This window comes from Panthera pardus, unplaced genomic scaffold, assembly GCF_024362965.1.
Source record: "Panthera pardus isolate Hobbes unplaced genomic scaffold, ASM2436296v1 HiC_scaffold_22, whole genome shotgun sequence".
Classification (NCBI taxonomy): domain Eukaryota; kingdom Metazoa; phylum Chordata; class Mammalia; order Carnivora; family Felidae; genus Panthera; species Panthera pardus.
Window position 1 is genome coordinate 6,005,241 of NW_026526788.1, and position 19,706 is coordinate 6,024,946.

General features: G+C 35.9%; 1 protein-coding gene across 6 annotated transcripts in view; it reads right to left on the reverse strand.

Annotated features, from left to right (window-relative positions):
- The window catches only part of ARID4B (AT-rich interaction domain 4B), a 152,716-nt gene that overhangs the window by 37,672 nt on the left and 95,338 nt on the right, over positions 1 to 19,706 (reverse strand). For 4 of the 6 annotated variants that reach the window (XR_002072301.2, XM_053910202.1, XM_053910201.1 and 1 more), the window contains exons 9-17: positions 17,755 to 17,834; positions 15,732 to 15,808; positions 14,257 to 14,411; positions 11,248 to 11,320; positions 9,599 to 9,693; positions 8,518 to 8,615; positions 7,097 to 7,340; positions 6,604 to 6,776; positions 2,304 to 2,555 (exon numbers count right to left, since the gene is read on the reverse strand). Coding sequence is in view for 5 of the 6 variants with exons in the window: in XM_053910202.1 (XP_053766177.1) it covers positions 2,304 to 2,555; positions 6,604 to 6,776; positions 7,097 to 7,340; positions 8,518 to 8,615; positions 9,599 to 9,693; positions 11,248 to 11,320; positions 14,257 to 14,411; positions 15,732 to 15,808; positions 17,755 to 17,834 (1,247 nt within the window). In the remaining variant the exon portion in view is untranslated. The remainder of the gene's footprint in view (positions 1 to 2,303; positions 2,556 to 6,603; positions 6,777 to 7,096; positions 7,341 to 8,517; positions 8,616 to 9,598; positions 9,694 to 11,247; positions 11,321 to 14,256; positions 14,412 to 15,731; positions 15,809 to 17,754; positions 17,835 to 19,706) is intronic. The other 2 variants (XM_053910203.1, XM_019418958.2) reach the window with 2 other exon arrangements.

The following is a 19,706-nucleotide window of genomic DNA, read 5'->3' on the forward strand; positions in this document are numbered from 1 at the left end:
TTATACTGACTATGAAAATTAACTGCTAATCTACAGAAGTACAGCTTTCTCTATGCTGCTGGAGTATGAAGAGATTCACTCTACAGGTCTTCGTCAAGTTGGTTAGTGTTCTTCTTTTGAAAGTTCAGACCACACAAACGCTTGAGGTGTGAGGAGTAGATGGCATCCTTCTCAGTGACATCAGCTTGTCTTGTTGAACTAGGTCTCGTTTTCTTTTCTGTATTATTAAAAACTTGAAGGTCTCAATTTAAAGTCTTCCCTTAGCATCCCAACCCCTCACCAAATTCAAAGCTAAAATACTGACATTGTCTTTCTGGCCCCTAAAATCCAAGTGTTCCGACGGAAAGAGGACTCTTTCCTTCACTCAGTCTTTTCTTAAACAAACAGAAAGTTGTGTCCTACTTGCAGAATCATTTTATGAATGTCTCAATTCTTATACTTACTAAGCCTCTTTATTTAATGGAACAATAGAAAATAATCAAGCCCTGATAATGGTGCAAGTTCTGTCACGAAATACAAAGCATTTAATAAGGCCACTAGAAAAACCACCTCATTATACAAACTAAGGGCAGAAGAACTGAAAGGAGAGGTAAAAGATGATGTGGCTCTTACATCTCTTGTGGGCATTACTCAGTGATTATTAATTTTTCCTGATTCAATTTTTTCCTTCCTAATTTTAAACTAACGTATTCAACATGTACACTCCAGGCATAAATGGAACTCCCTCGACATTTATATTATGATGATCATTTAGGAAGATCAAAATGATTAAATGTCAAAACTGGGCAAAATATTCTCATAGCAGCTATATCTGAGATCTCCAGTATTTTCCGTTGAACATGATCATCAATAGCCAGCCCTTCAGGTAAGGAAAATCATGCACCACAAAAGCAGCCCAAGAGCCAACAGACAAAAGGATAAATTACACATGGTGCTAAAACGGACTCTTCGGAAAAGCTTATGTTACGGGACAACACTGATTGATTAAAAGTACTCTTAAAATCCCAAACTTGCTGGTTAGAAATAACAAAGAACGAGTCCCCAAACAAAACTTCTAAACATTTCCTTATGACTTAAATTGTTATTTTCTTCCAAGCGTCAGAATGGATCAGAATTGCACTTTTCTCTAAGTAAGAAAGGTAATCAGATTAGACGTGCTTCTAGAGCTTCCTATTGCCACAGCAGGACAACACAAAATGGACTTTTAAGAAACAGAGGCTATATAGTTTTTCTAAGAAACAGAAATTGAGATGATGTTTTCCGAACACCTTTCTAAATCACAGAATACAACTGAAATAAAAAGCACGGGAACTGTATTCCTCCTTGAAGATACTAGGCACACCACGAAACCACCATTTCTAACTTCTGTGGTGAATTTTTCAAGGGCAACAACGCTATCACAAGCTGCCTTTCAAATAAAGTGTCAAAGATTCCAAAACGAATTTATAGTTTTTCTTAAAAGATAATTTAAGTGACCAGATCCTAAAACAGACTTGCCAATTTTGGATGAAATTCAAATACAAAATTTCTCTGGATGAACCAAAGAAAACTTGTGTAAGAAAAGAAGTGAAGTCACTGAACACCACCTAAAGCCAAACCTGAGTCTTGCCTTTCATCCCTAGGGTTATCAACAGTCAGAAAGCGCACCCTATTTTAGTTAAGCACGCTTGCTTATTGCACTTCCACCATATCGTCTCAAATATACAAATGACTTTCTGAGGCTTCTGAACAAGACTATGATCTAAGAGATGTTAATGAAGAGATAAAGGCCCTCTTAAAATGGCCAATGCATCTTAAGAAATCACGACTTTAAAATCCCTGCCTCCTGTAAGAAAGACACGTGGCAACTTCAGATTACAAAGAAGAGGTTACTGTGGCAATGCAGTTGAAAACGCGAGAGAGAAAGAAGCCCGGTCATTAACTCATAGACATGAAGAAGCTCAAAACTCTTTTAACTTTAAAAAAGATTTTTCTACTTAAATAAATTAAAAAAAAAAAAAAAGATTTTTCTATCATTTCACCAATAATGTTGCTGTCCCTGTTAATCTTCATGTATAACATAAAAGTCAACTGTATAGATATCAGTTTTCTAGACCCTAAGGGTATCTTCTAAGTATTCAAAACAGTAAGTAGGAAGTGACTAAGCGAGGCATTTACATGCTGAAATCTACAGATTTTTTATATGGTACTATGACCTCAATCAGAGTAACTAATACGTCTGTAATTCGTCAATTAACTTTTAAAATAGAAAATTATTTTAGAAGTGTTTTTAGGTAGTAATCACTAGCTGAAACTCAAGTTACCTCACATTCCATCCGCAGTAATGCACCAAGTAAAGGACCTCTCCACCTTCGACATCAGAATCTTTAATACTAGCTTCATACATTTTTTGATTTTTCCCTCGTCCATACCGCACTTGGACTTTCATGCCTGGTGGATAGCATTCAAACTCCTCGTCCTCATCGTTGTCATCATCCTCTTCATCCTCTTCCTCCTCCTCCTCCTCCTCTTCTGCTTCTTCATCATCTTCATCTTCCTCTTTATTCGTTTCATCTCTTGAAAGGTTTAAAAAATTGCAGTTAATAAAAGACACTTCATAAGCTTTTCAGTTCCAAACCACATAAACTGATAAAAATCGTGGCTGTGATTGCTCCGGGAACGGCAGGTTCCATGTGCATGAAATTCTGGGTTGCAATGTAACATTAAAAACCAAAACTGTATAAGATGACTGTGGTTATAGAGAAATACATTTAGAGGAAATGAAGATTGAAAAATGCATTAAAAGAAAATTTCCAACAGCCAGAAGAAGAGAAGTTGTATAAGAAACTATTAAGGTCAACTTTAACAACTTTTTCATGGTTTATTATGAAAGTGTTTTACACAAACGTGTTGACAAAAACACAAATCATTTACACCTCATAGCCATTTCCAGACTAAAAAGTATTTTTTATTCAAGTATTTCCAGCCCCGGGGTGTTGAAAACAAAAACTTTTACTAGCCAACAGCTAGTCTTATTGAGTTCAAAAGGTGCTCCAACCAGAATTTCAAATGTTATGCTAACTGAAATATGATTTTACCTTTCACAGGACTATTTGACTAACTTCACATCAATATCACATCATTTTTTTCTTTCTATTCTTCTAAACTTCGCTACAATTTCTGTTTCTTTACCGCGTATAAAGTCTTTTACCGACTCTCTCAACTTCGAAGTTCCGATGAAATAAGACAGGCCAAGTCCAAGTAACACAAAACTAAAAGTGAAATCATTCTAGAAGCAGCACTGCAACCATTTCAGTCTTCTCAGTATTGTGCACTTTTTAAAACTGAGCCTTCGCATTCATTTTATATTAGCCACAAATCCATATTAAACAAGTTGGAGAAAACCTTCCAAACACTAGATTTAGTTTTTAAAAGACTTCAATACGAAATTCAACTATATTTAGTCCCAAGATAAATACTATGTATTTACCCTGCACAGCAGATAAAAACTATGTCTATATTTAGTACAATAGTTTTCTCTCAAAAAGACCCCATCACTTTAGAGCTGACAAATAAAGATTATAAAACAGAAACTACATGACAGTTACATAATTAAGCTTTAAAAGTTCATGAATGTAATATTTATATAAAAAGCCTTTTCCACTGATCATTTGTTTCATAATCTTATACGCAACCTTTTTAGCAATGACATACTTTATCACTCCTAATTATGCAATCACGTAAGCAACAGAAACAATCTATAGTAATACGAGCAACGCTAAAATGTTTTTTTATTCTCCTACCTCTTTCCTTCTACATTGTGAGGCAGGAGGGGCGAAGGGAAGCCTAACAGTCTGTGAAATTAAGTGTAAGTTTACAAAAGTAACAAATGCATCGGTTTTCTCTGAAATACATCACAAAGTCTACAGAATCTCAAGAACTACTTCTATTTTTAAAGACTCATTTATATTCAAATGAATAGGTACTTCAAAATTAAGACCTAAATAAACCAGCTATAATTGGAGATAAAAAACTAGAACTCTATTATTAAAAATACATGAACATGTCTGTACTGAAGAAATAATTATTAGTAAGGCTAAAATATCTAAGAAATTACCAGAGAGGGTATTTTGGATGATAAACTATTATTAACAACTTTAAATAAATGTTTATATGTATTTAAAAAATTAAAACAGTTAAGACTTTTTTTGGAAAGGATATTCCTTGTTTAAATCATAAACCTGTATCTCTGTGTATCAGGGAGAAAAGGAAGTGTATTCTAGTGGCCACGACAAAAGAAGTTGTTTATTATGCGCCAAAGATATTTGTCATGTACCTCAGAATGATCATATCAGAGAAAGGAGAGACACAGAATAAAAAATCTAAGAGTTTTTAAATGAAAACAACTTCTAAATTGTGTCTTACATTACACAATGCTCTGAGCACAACTGGTTCATGCCAGTAAGCACAATCCCACTTTAGTGCAGCCTGGCAGTCTTTAATTTTATCTGGAGTAATACTCTAATACTCTGTATTAATAAAGCAATCAAAAATTAAAAACAAAAGTTTCACACTGAGTGTCAACCTCAGACACCAACCAAATGAAAAACACTTAAAAAGTGTACTAAAGTTTAAAGAAGCAAACAACACAATTGCTATCAGTCAAATAAAATATTCTACTCCTTTCTCTAATAATTCACTGGCAAAATCAAAGGTAAAACGCACTAAATCAGACATAGAATGCCAACAATGATACCTTCTGGAAGTATAAAATGTAATCAGCATATAGATTTTTAAAAATTAAGTTGATGTGGATCTCTCTCTCTGTCTCTCTCTCTCTGTCTCTCTCTCTCACACTCACACACACACACACACACACACACACACACGCACGCACATCTTTTAAAGAACTATTATTTTGGGAAACCAAATGTATCAGTATTTTTCATCTGAATTCACAAATATCAAATTTTCCCAGTTTGATGTCACACTCCATACAATGGAACAAATTAAAAAAACAACAACTTTAACTTATTAATACTTTCTATGGGCCAGGCATTGAACAGGGCATTTTACCTAAATTAACTTATTTAATCTCCTTTACCTAGACTATGAAAAAAGGACATGGCAAATTCCTGGCAGTAACTAGTAATTACTTAGAGAAACTTTATATGCTAGAGAAATACTCACATATGATTCTTTATAACTATCAAATTTTCTATTGCACTTACCTAATAAAACTCAGAAATCAATCTTGGACATTCCCAACACATAACACTACCAAATTAGTGCTGTCGGGCTAGGAAAATTTCAGTTTGTAGTATGATACATTGATAAATATATGTAGTAAATTAAAAAGCCATATAGTTGAAGAATTTTTTAAAACCTAAAATATATAGTTCACACCAGAAAATAAATTGAAACACCAACTTGAAAAAATAAGGTAATTATTAGTGACAAAGAGAAAACACAGGCTTATCACAATGCCTCCCACACAGCAGATATTCCAGAAATACATGCAAATTTAAAGATCAGATTTTTAGTCAAAAAGCTGAATCCTTACTAAGTTTCTTAGGAGCTGAAATAGTCTCCAGCAACAGCAAGGAGTACCTTGAAATATACACGTGCACACAGGGCTATAACCAAGTATAATGAAAAAACACTTAGACTATATTCATCTAAACCCAGGTTTCTCCTCCCATGTTTATCTGTATGCTGCAGCCAAAATTTCAGAGATATTCAGAGCCAAAATAATCAAGAGATTTTAGGCAAAAAGCTACGTACTTACTAAGTTTCTTAACAGCTGAAATAATCACCAACAGCAGTAAGGAGTACTTGATATAGACATTTGTACACAAAGATATATAACAAGGTATACTAAACAAGTACCTTTCCCTAAATTTGCAAAGCATATTTTGCTTCCCTTCCCTGCCTATGTGCATGCTGTGGCCAAATTTCAGAAAACACTAAAATGATCAAAAACATTTGGTTGTACTTATTTAAACGGACCATTGACGATGGGGATGTGTAGGGTTTTTTTAAACCTCAGCGATGACTAGATGCCAAAGATCATCTACAAAATCCAGGGGTCCACTGGCAGTGCATAAATTACATTGCTGAATAAACAGTTCATCATTCCAAACTGACCAAAATGAGGAATTACTACTGTCACAGAAAACACAATATAACAATCCAGGCCTGGTGAAAGCTAATTATTAGCACTTTTCCATTCTTGTTTTTTGCTTAAGAAATGAACACAACTCTTAAAATCTAGAGCCAACATACCATCTAGAAAACATTGCATACAGAAAGCCATCTTCCCAAATTTCTGTTATCTGGTTATTCAGCAGAGCTTAATGTAGTAAGAAGTATTTTTCTAGCTCAAAATTTCATAAATTTCCATGATGAGAGCAAGAAGAATGGATCAAAAACATGATCTTTTGCTACAAATTTGCATTAGTAGGGTCTCTGAAGGAGGCAAATGGTACTTACATACTAAATGCAAACCACTCAATTACACTATATTTTGTCAAATTTAGGTTCAAACACGCACACACACAAAGGGCAAATTACAAGAATTCATTCAGCCAAAAAATGCATCTTAACCAAAAACAAATTTCTTACCCAGATTTTGCTTTTTCTTCTTCAGCTTCTACCTTTATGCTGAGGGACTCATCTACCCCAGGTGTCTCATCTTTGTCCTCCAGATTCTCATTTTCTTCTGTTTTTTTCATGTTCACTTCTTTTTCCTGATCGGACTGTGTAGGTATAGATTCTAATAAATTCTTTTTACTTCCCTAGAAAAAAATCAGAGGAACTAAACCAACAAAAGTAAAAACTGTCAACCTAATTCCATGATCTAATTGTTAGCAAAAGGCGGTACCAACCAATACTAACATTGAGAAATGCGTTAGCTATTTTAAGATACTCCTGTCATTCCTAACACACTAAGCAAAAACAGCGAACAACCATTTTAAATACAAAAATAGCACTTAACGAGGAAAATGCTCAAGAAATTAAGTATAACATTTTATAGTAAGTTAACCATGAAAATGTTACAGACAGTGTAGACAATGTACCAAAGAAGGCACAGCACTATGAACAGTATCTGATTTACCAGAGAGGGTTTAATATTTTCTTTTCTTTCAGTATCATCATCAGTAGGCTTTTCTTCTTTTGGTATTATATTGTCCTCCTCTTCAATCTTTATTTCTTTGATTTCTGGTTCATTTTCTTCCTTAACTTTGATTTCTTTTACATTTTCACACTCCTTACATGGCTTGTTAACAACCTTCTCTGGCAATGCCATTTGAAATTCAATATTGGCCGACCTACAGTACTCCTCAAAACCATATAAATATCTGGAAACGTGAAGAGAAATTACATTTGGGAAAACATTTCAAATTATTACTACAGAGTGGTGGTTTTTAAAAGGTGTTTATTTCTTTTAAGTTCTCAAATATTGAGTCATATTAATATTCTAATTTATTCTAGTTTAGTTCTTCCCATTCTCTTTAACCCAAATAGAAACATTTTTCAAAAAAAACCAAAGTCACAAAAAAACTATGCCAAAAGTAAAAAAACAGTATCTTAAATAAAGTAACTGTAACAACAATAGCTATTAAAAGTATTAGTAAAGCATCAACTTTTTGAGCACTTTTTTTTTTTATTTTGGAGAGAGAGAGAGAGAGAGAGGGACAGAGGGAGAGAGAGAGAGAGAGAGAGAGAGAGAGAGAGAGAGAGAGAGATGAATCCCAAGCAGGCTCTGCGCTGTCCAGCACAGAGCCCAACATGGGGCTCGAACTCATGAATCATGAGATCCTGACCTGAGTCAAAGTCAAGAGTCAGATGCTCAGCTGACTGAGCCACCCAGGCACCCCATGAGCACTTCTGATATGCCAAGCACTAGTCCTCTTAGTTCATGTGAAATCTCATTTAATCATCAGAATAATCTTACGAGGCAAGTACTAGTATCCCATTTTACAAATGAGGAAACTGAAGCTTAAGAGAACAAATAAATGGTCCAAGGGGCACAAAAGCTAATAATTGGCAGGACCAGGATTCAATCCTGGACTTTTTAACACTTCATTTTTTTTTAATGTTTGTTTATTTATTTACTTATTTTGAGTGAGAGAGAGGGAGAGAGACAGACAGAGGCAGAGAAGAGGGAGACACAGAATCCGAAGCAGGCTCCAGGCTCTGAGCTGTCAGCACAGAGCCAAACACGGGGCTCAAACTCATGAACCGCGAGATCATGACCTGAGCTGAGATCAGACGCTAAACCGACTGAGCCACCCAGGTGCCCCTTTAACACTTTAAAAAGAGGTTCTTAGTCTCTACACAGTGCTTTCCAAATTTTCTTGGCCACAAAAACTTTCTTTACAGAATATCTCATAGATCTAGTATTCACAGAAAATACTGCAGAACATGCTGTTATAAAGTGATTAGTAAAAATTTCTGATTTCTTAGAAGAAATAATTAGCCTCCTGTTTTCTAGGTAAAATATCGAATGTCGGTATATCAAGTACCATGACTTACTTTTTATAAGCACATTTAACGTTGTATCCTGCAGCTGAATTTAAGACAGGGATTCCAAGATCCTGGTAGACTTGTTTCCAAACAGCTCCGCTTTCAATCTAGCAGACAAAGTAAAATGAAAACTCCCCAATTAAAAGGTGGGAATATAATACAATTTTGACTAATGTAGCATATAGAAATATATGCTTATATGTACTGGTTCTAGTCTCAAAGGAATGAAAAACAGCTTAATAAATTCTGAATAAAAAATTTAGTTTACAATCTTTTAAAGTAAGTTTTAGTATTCTAACAAATCTCAGAAAATTACAAATGTTGAGCTATTAGGCCATTTGATTTTTAAATTAAACCTGGCATAGTAAATAAGAAAATATTCAGGTTTCTAAATGAAAATTTGTAATGAAGAGACACATCAAAATTTTTAAGTAATGTATTAGTTCCCATAAAACCTATAAATTTAATAAATCAAAGTAGTTCTAAGGATCTTAGTAAAGCATTTACTTTTAAGTAAAAAAAGTAAATTTTCTACAGAATACTCCCCCCGCCCGAATACTTCTTCTACAGAATACTCCCCCCGCCCGAATAATCTTAATTGGATGGACACCACACATCATCGCAACCTTAAGATAATTTCTTCAGTTCAACAAAGATTTTTCTGCATGTTTCTATACATAAATGTGTGTGTGTGTGTGTGTGTGTGTGTGTGTGTGTGTGTGTGCGCGCATCACACACCATGGAAGAGATTAAGAATAAAGAATATTAAAAGAGATCCCTACTCTCAAGGACCTTACAGTGTAGTGGAAAAGAGACACAGGAAGAACTTCTACCAATATAGTTGTGCTGTGACTCACACATACACAGGTGGTTTATGAAAGTTTGACAAACAGTAAATCGGGAAGCTCGTTTGAAAAGCTCTTTAATTAAATTTAAATTTGGCTGAGGAAGCTAGCTGTTTCTGTTTCTAACTTGTGCCTTACATCTTCTTCTTCTACTATTAGGTTTTTATTAGACAATTTTAGGTAATTTTTAAAAAAGAAAACATGTTGCATGAAAAACATGTTTCACTTTTGACTGTAATACTTACATTATCAAATCCTCCAAGCTTGTGTACAAGTCTGAATAACTTAAAGAGGTTCAAATTTCGATAGCCAAGTACGGGCCGTTTGTTAATAGGTGTGCCTATTAAAGAAAACACAAAATTTACTATAACCATGCTGCATTTGTTATTTAAAACTACCAAAGATTCAGATATTACCACTGAATATATATAGTGCAAAGTATATGTATAAGAGAAAAAAAAATTCCTTGTTAATCCAAAACATGTCTACCACTTAAGCCCATCTCCTTTTTAAAAATTTCTCATACCAGATTTTTGAAACCTTATATGATTTCACTCCATTTTCATCTCCTTGATGAACAAAGAATAACAAATAAACCAAAATAAAATATCAACAAAACAAAAAATTTTTTAAGTTTTTACAATTTATTTTGAAAAAGCAGGCTCACGAGCGGGGGAGGGGCAGAGAGGGAGGGAGCAAGAGAATCCCAAGCAGGTTCCACACTGTCGGCACACAGCCCAACGTGGGGCCAGATCTCACCAACTGTGAGATCACGACCTGAGCCAAAATCAAGAATCGGACACTCAACCAATGGAGCCACCCAGGCACCCCTTCACTTTTTTATTTGCCTTATACAAAAGCCTGAGAAATCACCTACCTTCTTAGGCCAACCCTCATTCATACAAAAAAATAATACGGAAAGCAAGGACATTTTATATCAAACAATAAAGATACCTACATTATGGCAGCCACTATCACTTACGAGAGCAAAAGACAGCCAACTTCTACTTATCAACAATACAAATGAAGATTTAAAAAAATATTAATCCCCCCCCAAATAACTCCCAAAGTACAGTGGCACTTCCAAATATTATTCATTCATTTTGCCCTTCTCCTCAAGCTAGAAAGCTTTCTGCCTCTCCCTACTCCCTTTCTGGCATCTTCCCAGGAAAGGAGACACTATACTCTGAACAGCAGATTACCAAGAGAGTGACAAAGCCACAGTTACCAGAGGACGAGGTCACTACCGAAAACGAAAGGTCAACATCCATACCTCTTTCCCTCGATTCTTGTATTTCTTTAACAACACCAGGCAGATTCAAAAGACTAAGCCAAGGCTCACCCTGAGACTCTGCCACCTTTCTCTATGTCTGACTCTCTCTGGATGGTTTAATTCTCTGCTTCGTTCTGTGTGGTTGGGTCCCAAGAAGACTTGGGACTATGGTGTCTCTCTGGCTCTCTCTCTCACTCACATGCACACATACACAAACACACACAAACATACACATCCAAGGTATATCCAACAGTGATTCTAGAGAGGAAGGCTTTTTACTAGAGGAATCTATGTAGGTACAAATAAAATGGTACTATGATTACCAGTCAGCTACTGCTCCCTAGTCGTTAAAGAGTTCTTTGGGAACCCATGGATGGAGGGCAGATAGGCAGAACAGAATGCAGGCCATATGGGTCCATGGCCATAATATCCATCAAAATACTGTCAAATTCCTCCTCCCATGTACTATATGCCAGGTACTATGCCAGGTGCTGGTGACGCTGGCAGGCAGTAAGGCAGCCATGATTATTAGTGACATGAAGCTTAACGAACAGAATTCTTTATGGTTTTTTTATTCATGGTTATTGTTGTACAGGTAGCACATTTAAAAATAAAACTCACCTCTATCCTCCATAAATTTGTACAACTGCTGAAGAAAGTTCTCCCTTTCTTCTGGAAATGGTTCTATTTCTTCCTAATTTTAGTCACAGAAGAATAGAATGTTATTTTCCTCAATTAAACATCATAATAATACAAGATTTCCTACTAAAAGCAAAGACTAATATTTACTAAAATATTTCAAGGATGTTTTACCAAGTAAAAATTATTTCTTAACACTAAGATGTTCAAAACCAGGCAAGTCTAGACATTTTATGCTTTCCAAAGGAATATGCCTTAAAAGGTATCTCAACAGCGATAATCCCAAATGTAAATTCTCATAGAAGAAGTATGAAATAAGACTAGCAAGATGGTTCATGAGCTTTTTCCCATATCAGATATCTAACTACTCTTTAAGTCAGGGCCACAGGCTCAAGAAGACCTACTCTCACTTATATTAAATTGGGTCAGGGTTTCACATCACAACAGACTATCTTGTTGCTCCTCCAGAACTATACACGTGTGGGTCCCATTAGCTGTAACTCCAAGTATCCTTCATGATATACAGCCCCACTGTGCAGCACTTCAAGCTAACAAAATCAGTAAAGTGGGGAACAAACTTGATCTACAATACCTGAAGATTCAGACTTAGGGAAATCTTCAAGTAATAAAATAGTTCCCCGATTTATCAATTACAAGGGAGGGACTAGCTTCTTGCTGCTGTGGCCAGGGGCTGTGGCAGTAGGGAGCTGGTCCTGAAGCGACCTGCAAGGAGCAGGGTAGTAGGTGAGACGGAGGAACTCGTCGATTCAGTGACTATCATCCATTCAACAAGCCATTTAGCGAGCACCAGCGAGCGTAGGCACTGTGCTAGGTGCTGACTCAGATAAAAGAAAAATGAGCGATGGAGCCTGCCGTTAGAGAACACGATCGGGAGTAACTGTGAAGAAAGTGATTCCAAACATACACCTAGGACTTGCAGTTACTCTGGCTGAAACCAATGTATTTCTGACAGTAACGCTCCAGACCATACTTTTCAACTGATAGTCTAAATAAACCTAAATATATCATTTTACTTTTAAAAATCATGTGTCTAATGCCATTGTTTTGACATCTGCCCCTTTACTTTAAAAGCTAGCAGAGCAAAGGAAGGCAAGGTAAAAACAAGAAACAAAAATCCATGTTGATAAACTATTAAGTTTGCCAGTTGAGCAGAGAAGAATAAATGACAATTATTAATTTCTTTATGTAAAAATCTACACTTCTCAGTTTAAACATGGTCCACAGAAGGTGGGTTTTAGTAAGGCAGTCAGATACAAATCTAAGGAAACCTATTTTCTAGATACGATCTTAAATGCCCCCGATACAATATTTGGCTTTCATAAACTGCCAAACTTATTCCTGTCCCAAAAATTTACTGAAGTTTGTATTTAACGTAAAAGAAAATGATTAACTGGAAACCAGATTTGCTCTCACCAAAACATTTCTAAAACACAAATCTAAGCAATAAAAATTTTAGTAACTAATATTTATTGATCATCATATATTTACAAGTTATACATTATGAGACACTCTGAGTAGGAGCACAGGGAAGACCAAACCCCTGAGGAGCTTACAGGGGAGAAAACCGACAATAAGTGCGCGTGCATGTGTGTAAATGATAAAAATATGCACAAGGAAAGGTAGTAATTAAGCAAATGGAGCGATTAACTTTCCTGAGGTGAGGGAGGTGACGCTGCACAGGTTTCCCTTTACAGAGGGATCGTGTTAGTAGGGTTTTGAAACTGAACGGGAGTTTGCCAGGCTAACTGGGGGAGGAAAGGCAAGAGCACTGTAGGCAGAGGTACTGGTATGTGTACAGGCTGGGAAGAGGCAAGGTATGTAATTTAATATCGCCACAGCATCAAGTTCAAAATGGCAAGGTACACCAAGAGAAGTGGTAAAAAGGCAGGACTGGATTGTAAAAGAAGTTCTGTAAGTGAAGCTTGACTTTTAAGGTGCTAAGAAGCTACTGGGCAAGTTTGAAGCAAAGGACTGCTTGTTCATTTCAGCATTTTAAACAAAAAGTGGGAGGGGGAGAAGACTGAAGCTGAGAAACTTTTACACTACACATTGTCATCACAGATCACTAGGTCATAAAACATAAACTCTGAAACAATCCTATTTCATGAATAGTTGTTTATTACAATTAAATGGCAGAATTTCAGAACTTACCGAAAATATTACATATTGAGATTAACTTACTTAGTTTCCTGAAAACATTCACTCCAATTCACTTCAAGGTCAAATATACAGCCTTCACTACCTACACCATTCACCAGTAACTTTTATGAAATCGTTCAACAAACCACTGAAGAGCACAGTGGTACAATGTCACTAGTAATGCCATGGACAGCTTTTGTTGGTACTTATCACTGCTAGATCTAAAGTACCAGTTATAATAAAATCTAAAACTTTACCTACTTGATCCATACAAATTCACAGATGACTTATTTATGATCTAATTAGAACTAGCCACTCATCTGTGTTAGACGTAGTTATTTAAGTCTTTCTGAATCAAAGAGGTATTAAAGGTATTAACCCTTTTTTGCGGACTATTCTTCTAATACTAGATGGAAGATGTATTTTATACTTCTCTAGGTATTTCAATAAAATATGCAGATGAAAACACTGTACCAGGTGACAGTGGTCCATAGGATGATGAGAAAGCACATGAAAGTAGAGCTTTGCTACGTTAGGTGTGTATTTCCCTTATTATCTGATAAACCAAAAAAAAGCACATCATCAAGAAACATTTTTGAGATGACGGAAATAACTGTATTTAGTATTTTCAATTTCACAAGACTATATTTCTATTTTAAGTAAGCAAGCAAACTACCCGGTTATGGCGGACATCACAACACAGTTTTATTATGAAGTATCTTTAATACTAAAAATACTTAAGTGATTGACGACTTTATGCCGAATCCTAACTCACAAAGGAAACTGAAGTGTTATTTCTAATTTTAGGAGACATCAACCATTTTTAATTACCTCTTCTTCACTGCTATTATCTTCCTTTTCTTTTTCATCATCTTCCTCCTCTTCTTCTTCCTCTGCTTCACTGCTAGAACTATCTTCTTTCAGTTCAGTCTTCCAGTTAGCAGGAATCGTTCTACTTTTGTGAAATTCAAGCGCCTGATCAAAGGCTGGAAAGAGGACCATAAACTATGTGAACTGGAGAAATTAAGACAACTGATTTGTCTAATAGTGGTAAAAAAGATTAAAAAAAAAAAAAGAAGTAAAACTACTGTGCTAATACCACTGACATCTGTGAAGTGTCTGCTACGTGCCAGGCACTGCGCACTGTAGTAACTCATTTCAAACCCAACCATCCGAAGCATCAGGCACCCATTTGACAGACAGCGAACCGCCGCTACTGAAGGTCCGGGACTTAGGTTCAAACAAAGAACAGTTTTCTTCTTTTACACAAAAAACTAAACATGCCTAGTAAAAACAACTTTAAGACTGGTACATTTCTGATCATTTGTCCAACAAATGACTATGAATCAGCGTCATATATCAAGCACAAAGCCGCTGTAATGAACATACGTTATAGCTGAAGATATTCTATAAATACACATTAGCTTCATTTCTAGTTAAACCTGAATTAAAATTAAATAATCAGCTTAAACTAAAATTAGCTAGACACAGTTATTTTCAGTTTATAATACATGGAAATAAACTCTAAACCACAAATTCTTGGTGATTTTTAACCAGTCTACCTAGCATACTATTAGATTTGATGAACATGGATGAAAGGAAAATAAAGTTATATACAAAGCTAAAAACCAAGCAAAAAATGCAATTATGATATATTCCTCAATAAAATATGACCATTGTTACACTATGAGACATGCCAAATCAAAATTACTTTTGACTTCTGTTTCCACCATCCTTAGGAACTAACATTTTATTTACTAGGCAAAAGCAAGGCTATAGTAATTAGCTGGTAATATAGTTCTTTGCCACTTTTAGATTACTGCCCCTGATTATAAGCTAAGAAAGAAAAAGAAACCCTATAGTAACAAAAGACACCTAGGTTTACAAAAGTATAATTCACACAGAACCAAGTATAACTTCAAAGACAGGATTATAAAAAATATTATTTTTTATTTTATTTATTTGTTTATTTTAATGTTCATTGATTTTTGAGAGAAAAAGAGAGAGGGAGAGAGAGAGAAAGAGAGAGAGAGAGAGAGAGTGTGTGTGTGGGGGGGGGGGGGGGGGGGGAGGGCACAGAATCCAAAGCAGGCTCCAGGCTCTGAGCTGCCAGCACATAGCCCAACACAGGGGCTCAAACTCATGAACCACAAGATCATGACCCAAGCCAAAGTCAGATGCTTAACTGACTGAGCCACCCAAATGCCCCCAAAATACATTTTTTAAAGAGCAAAAGAGAGTTTGATCTTCAAAAACACTTCAGCAGTTGTTAAGTTAACCATAAACTATTCCAAGATTATCCTTACCTTGTTTTAATATCGCATCAGGCTTTGGTGCAGAGTCACTAGTAATTTCATGGACATCCTTTCTTGGCACTGAAGTACTACATTAGTTTTTTTTTAATTTTAAAGAAAAAAAAAAAAGCCACAAAAAACACAACAGAAATTAAGAGTTGAATTACACACTACAGAAAAATATTAAAAATATGAAAACATTAACATTTGCAATGAAAGTGATTGCACAGTGCTGCAATTCCCAAATAAAATGCTAAGCAGAATGTTGAAATAGGTCATCACCTACAGAAGGACCCCACCTTGAGAGGTGTTTTTCAAACAAGATATTCTCAAATATCAGGAGTCCCTGGCTAAATGTAACACTGAAAACAAGGAGGCTAATGAAAATAATAGTAAATGAAAATACTTTGATGGCAGGATCAATCCAATAAAAGAAGAAGTCAAATAGTAAGAATTTGCCATTGTCTTGGAATAATCACAAGAAATTACTGAATTTAAGACTGGAAGAAAATGTACTTGTTTATACTATAAATGTTCTTCTAAGAACTGTTTTTAAGCTGGATTCTAGGCTCACAAGCAAACTTCTAATATATAACTTAGTCTTTCATGGAACTCCCCAATCATAAGGAGGGAGGGAGTCAGATGTAAGCAACTGGGAGAATTTCTATCATATATATCACATTCATCTCCTATTTTACAATAGTAAGTCATCCTTCAGTATCATTCAGCTCTTCTGCATTTGGTCTGTATCAATCTACAAACACCAGAAAACTATTCCAAATACATTTGTCAGCCAGCCTATTTTTAATTTTTATTCAAAAAATTTCAAACACATACAAAAGAGAATAAAACAGTGCAATGAAACACCATATACCCATTATCCAACTACAATAATCATAAAGTCAGTCACTTTCACTTATACCCCTACCTACTTCCTCCCACCCTATGTGGATTACTTTGAAGGAAATTTGAGACATTATATAATTTGATTTGTGATATACTTCACATGAGTTTTAAAAGAAAATTCTTCTTCAAAATCATAAACAGGGGCGCCTGCGTGGCTCAGTCCATTGAGCATCCAACTTCGGCTCAGGTCATGATCTCACAGCTCGTGAGTTCGAGCCTTGCATCGGGCTCTGTGCTGACAGCTCAGAGCCTGGAGCCTGCTTCGGATTCTGTGTCTCCCTCTCTCTCTGCCCCAACCCACTCGCATTCTGTCTCTGTCTCTCTCAAAAATAAGTAAACATTGAAAAAAAAATTTTTTTAAATCATAAGCAATACCATTACTACACATTTAAAAGTTAACAATAATTTCCTAATACCATTGAACCAGTATTCAATTTTAATATTCAAATTCCTGATTATCTCCATTTTGTTAAAGTGGATTTCATAAATTGTTATAAAAATCACTTTCTAGAACCTGAAAACCCAAACACCAATCTTAAAATGTGATGATCCTTTTAAGGTATAAACACAGAATAAGGCCAAGTATAAAATACATGACTTTTCTAGTCACATAATTCTTAAAGAGGGAAAAAAAAACACAGAAATTCATAACTCAGTTCCAGAAAAGCTCTATATGAAAAATCACTTGAACACTCAATACATTTGCAGTAACCCATTTTAATCCACAGGCTACTATACAAGTTGAATGTTACACAACAGGTATCAGTATAACCATTAGAACTAAAAATATTAGGGCCCAATGAAATATTCCAGAATAGTAAAGACATCAATAAATATAGCGATCAAATATTAGATACAGTAGATATATCTAAATGTGCCTGAACAAATCACCAGCTATTATACTATACAGGCAAATACTGACAAACTCTGGGAGTTTAGAAAAAAAACAAACAAATAAGGCATACTGTAAGACCACCTAAATGATAATGTGAAAAATGATCACACTTCCAAACATTCTGTATGATGAAAAGTAAAAGCATAAGGTCATTGGAAATAATTAATTTATTATCATTTACTATCCTAACTTGGAAAAACAGCATATTTTTAACCTCCAGTGAATTATACTTACAATTTGCCATCTTTGAAAGATCGAACAAGAATATTGTCTTTTTTCACAGCAATTTCATCACTACAATCAGGACAAACCACCTTTAAAAAACAAAAAAGTGTAAACTATTAAAACTAAAAGCACATTTACAGTTATGTATCAATTATTAAAATGCTTTTAAAAGACAGTTTCAGGGGCGCCTGGGTGGCTCAGTCGGTTAAGTGTCTGACTTCAGCTCAGGTCATGATCTCCTGGTTCGTGAGTTCAAGCCCCACCTCAGGCTCTGTGCTGACAGCCCAGAGCCTAGAGCCTGCCTCAGATTCTGTCTCCCTCTCTTGTGCTCTCGCTCTCTCTCTCTCAAAAACAAACATTAAAAAAAAATTTTTTTAAAATAAAAGATAGTTTCAGCTTAAAGCTTAAAAACGAATTTTAGTTTGTAGGGTAAACAGGTACACACACACATGAAAATACACACAAGTGATTTTAAATTTACATCCTATATCCTTCCAGCTTTCTTGATTCCCCACATTGTTTCTGGCACTGGCTTGGCGTTGAAAGCAGAAGCGTGGCCATGGCTCGACTGAAGCTGTGGACCAAGTTCTAGTTAGAAACAGAACACTGGAATGAAAGGGGAGGCTGGGGTGGAAAAAGAGCTAAAGCCAGAGGGTCTGCAGCACGGCTAGGAGAACAGAAACCAAACGGGAGCAAGTATATCAGAGCAGTCTCTAACTTAAAAAAGGTAGAGATGAGTTCAACTTATTACTTACATTTAAATATACGTAACAGGCACTAAAATTTCTTCCCAATGCTACCCACTCTAAAAAGTAAATGTTATAAAGAAGATACCTTTCTGGAGGCTACATAAGATTTATTACTAACAGAAGAAGATTTACTTTAGTTGGAGTCCCTCAGCTGCTATTTAAAGTGAGGTTCAAGCATTCCTTCCTAAAGGCTAATGCAAGACGCCTATAAACTTTGAGTATTTTAATTCCAAGACAGCCCACTATGTATACCAGGAACAATGAAAAATGGGCTAAATAAGTATGACAGGTTTCTTTTAAGGACAGTCTCATTAGCTCTGAAAAATGACAATGGTACATAAAGGCCATTTATTCTCACCAAAGGTCAGAAAGGAGCTAGAAACAGGTGAGTTCTAATTTCGTCTTTAAAAAGTTAGTTCACATTTTCCGTAACAGCAACTGCAGTGCACCAGGCATTCCTTAAATACTGACGGCACTGTGAATAAACTCACTGATGAAAGTCTGCTACATGGGGCGGCTGGGTGGCTCAGTTGGTTGAACGTCTGACTTCGGCTCAGGTCATGATCTCACAGTTCGCAAGTTCGAGCCCCACGTCAGGCCCTGTGCTGACCGCTAGGGGCCTGGAGCCTGCTTCGGATTCTGTGTTTCCTTCTCTCTCTGCCCCTCCCCCACTCGCACTCTGCCTCTCATTTGAACATAAATAAACATTAAAACATTTTTAAAAAAAGAAAAAAGTCTGCTCTATGTATTAGCATCCAAGGAAACTTCCTTGTCATTTCAAAAAAGTCCTCCAGTAGGGACGCCTGCCATGGGTCGCTCAGTTGGTTAAGCGTCCGACTCCTCCTGGTTTCAGTTCATAGCAATGATCTCACAGTTTGTGAGTTTGAACCCTGTGTTGGGCTCTGCGCGGTCAGCGCAGAGCCAGCTTAGGATTCTCTCTCCCTCCCTCTCCCCCAAAATAAATGTAAAAAATTTCTGAAGTAAATACTTCATATTTGGTCTAATCATGCTACAGATACTAACTACCACATCAGGGTAGTGTACTAGATGCCAGAGAACACAGAAGCCCAGACAGTCACCGCTCCTCCCTACACGGAGCTTGTACTCTAGTTGGGAAGACAAGCACTAAGTAAGAGAGTACACACTGATTTAACTGCTACTGCGTTAAGTCCTTATCTAGGTAATCAGGGACCACTTTTTTTTTAATGTTTA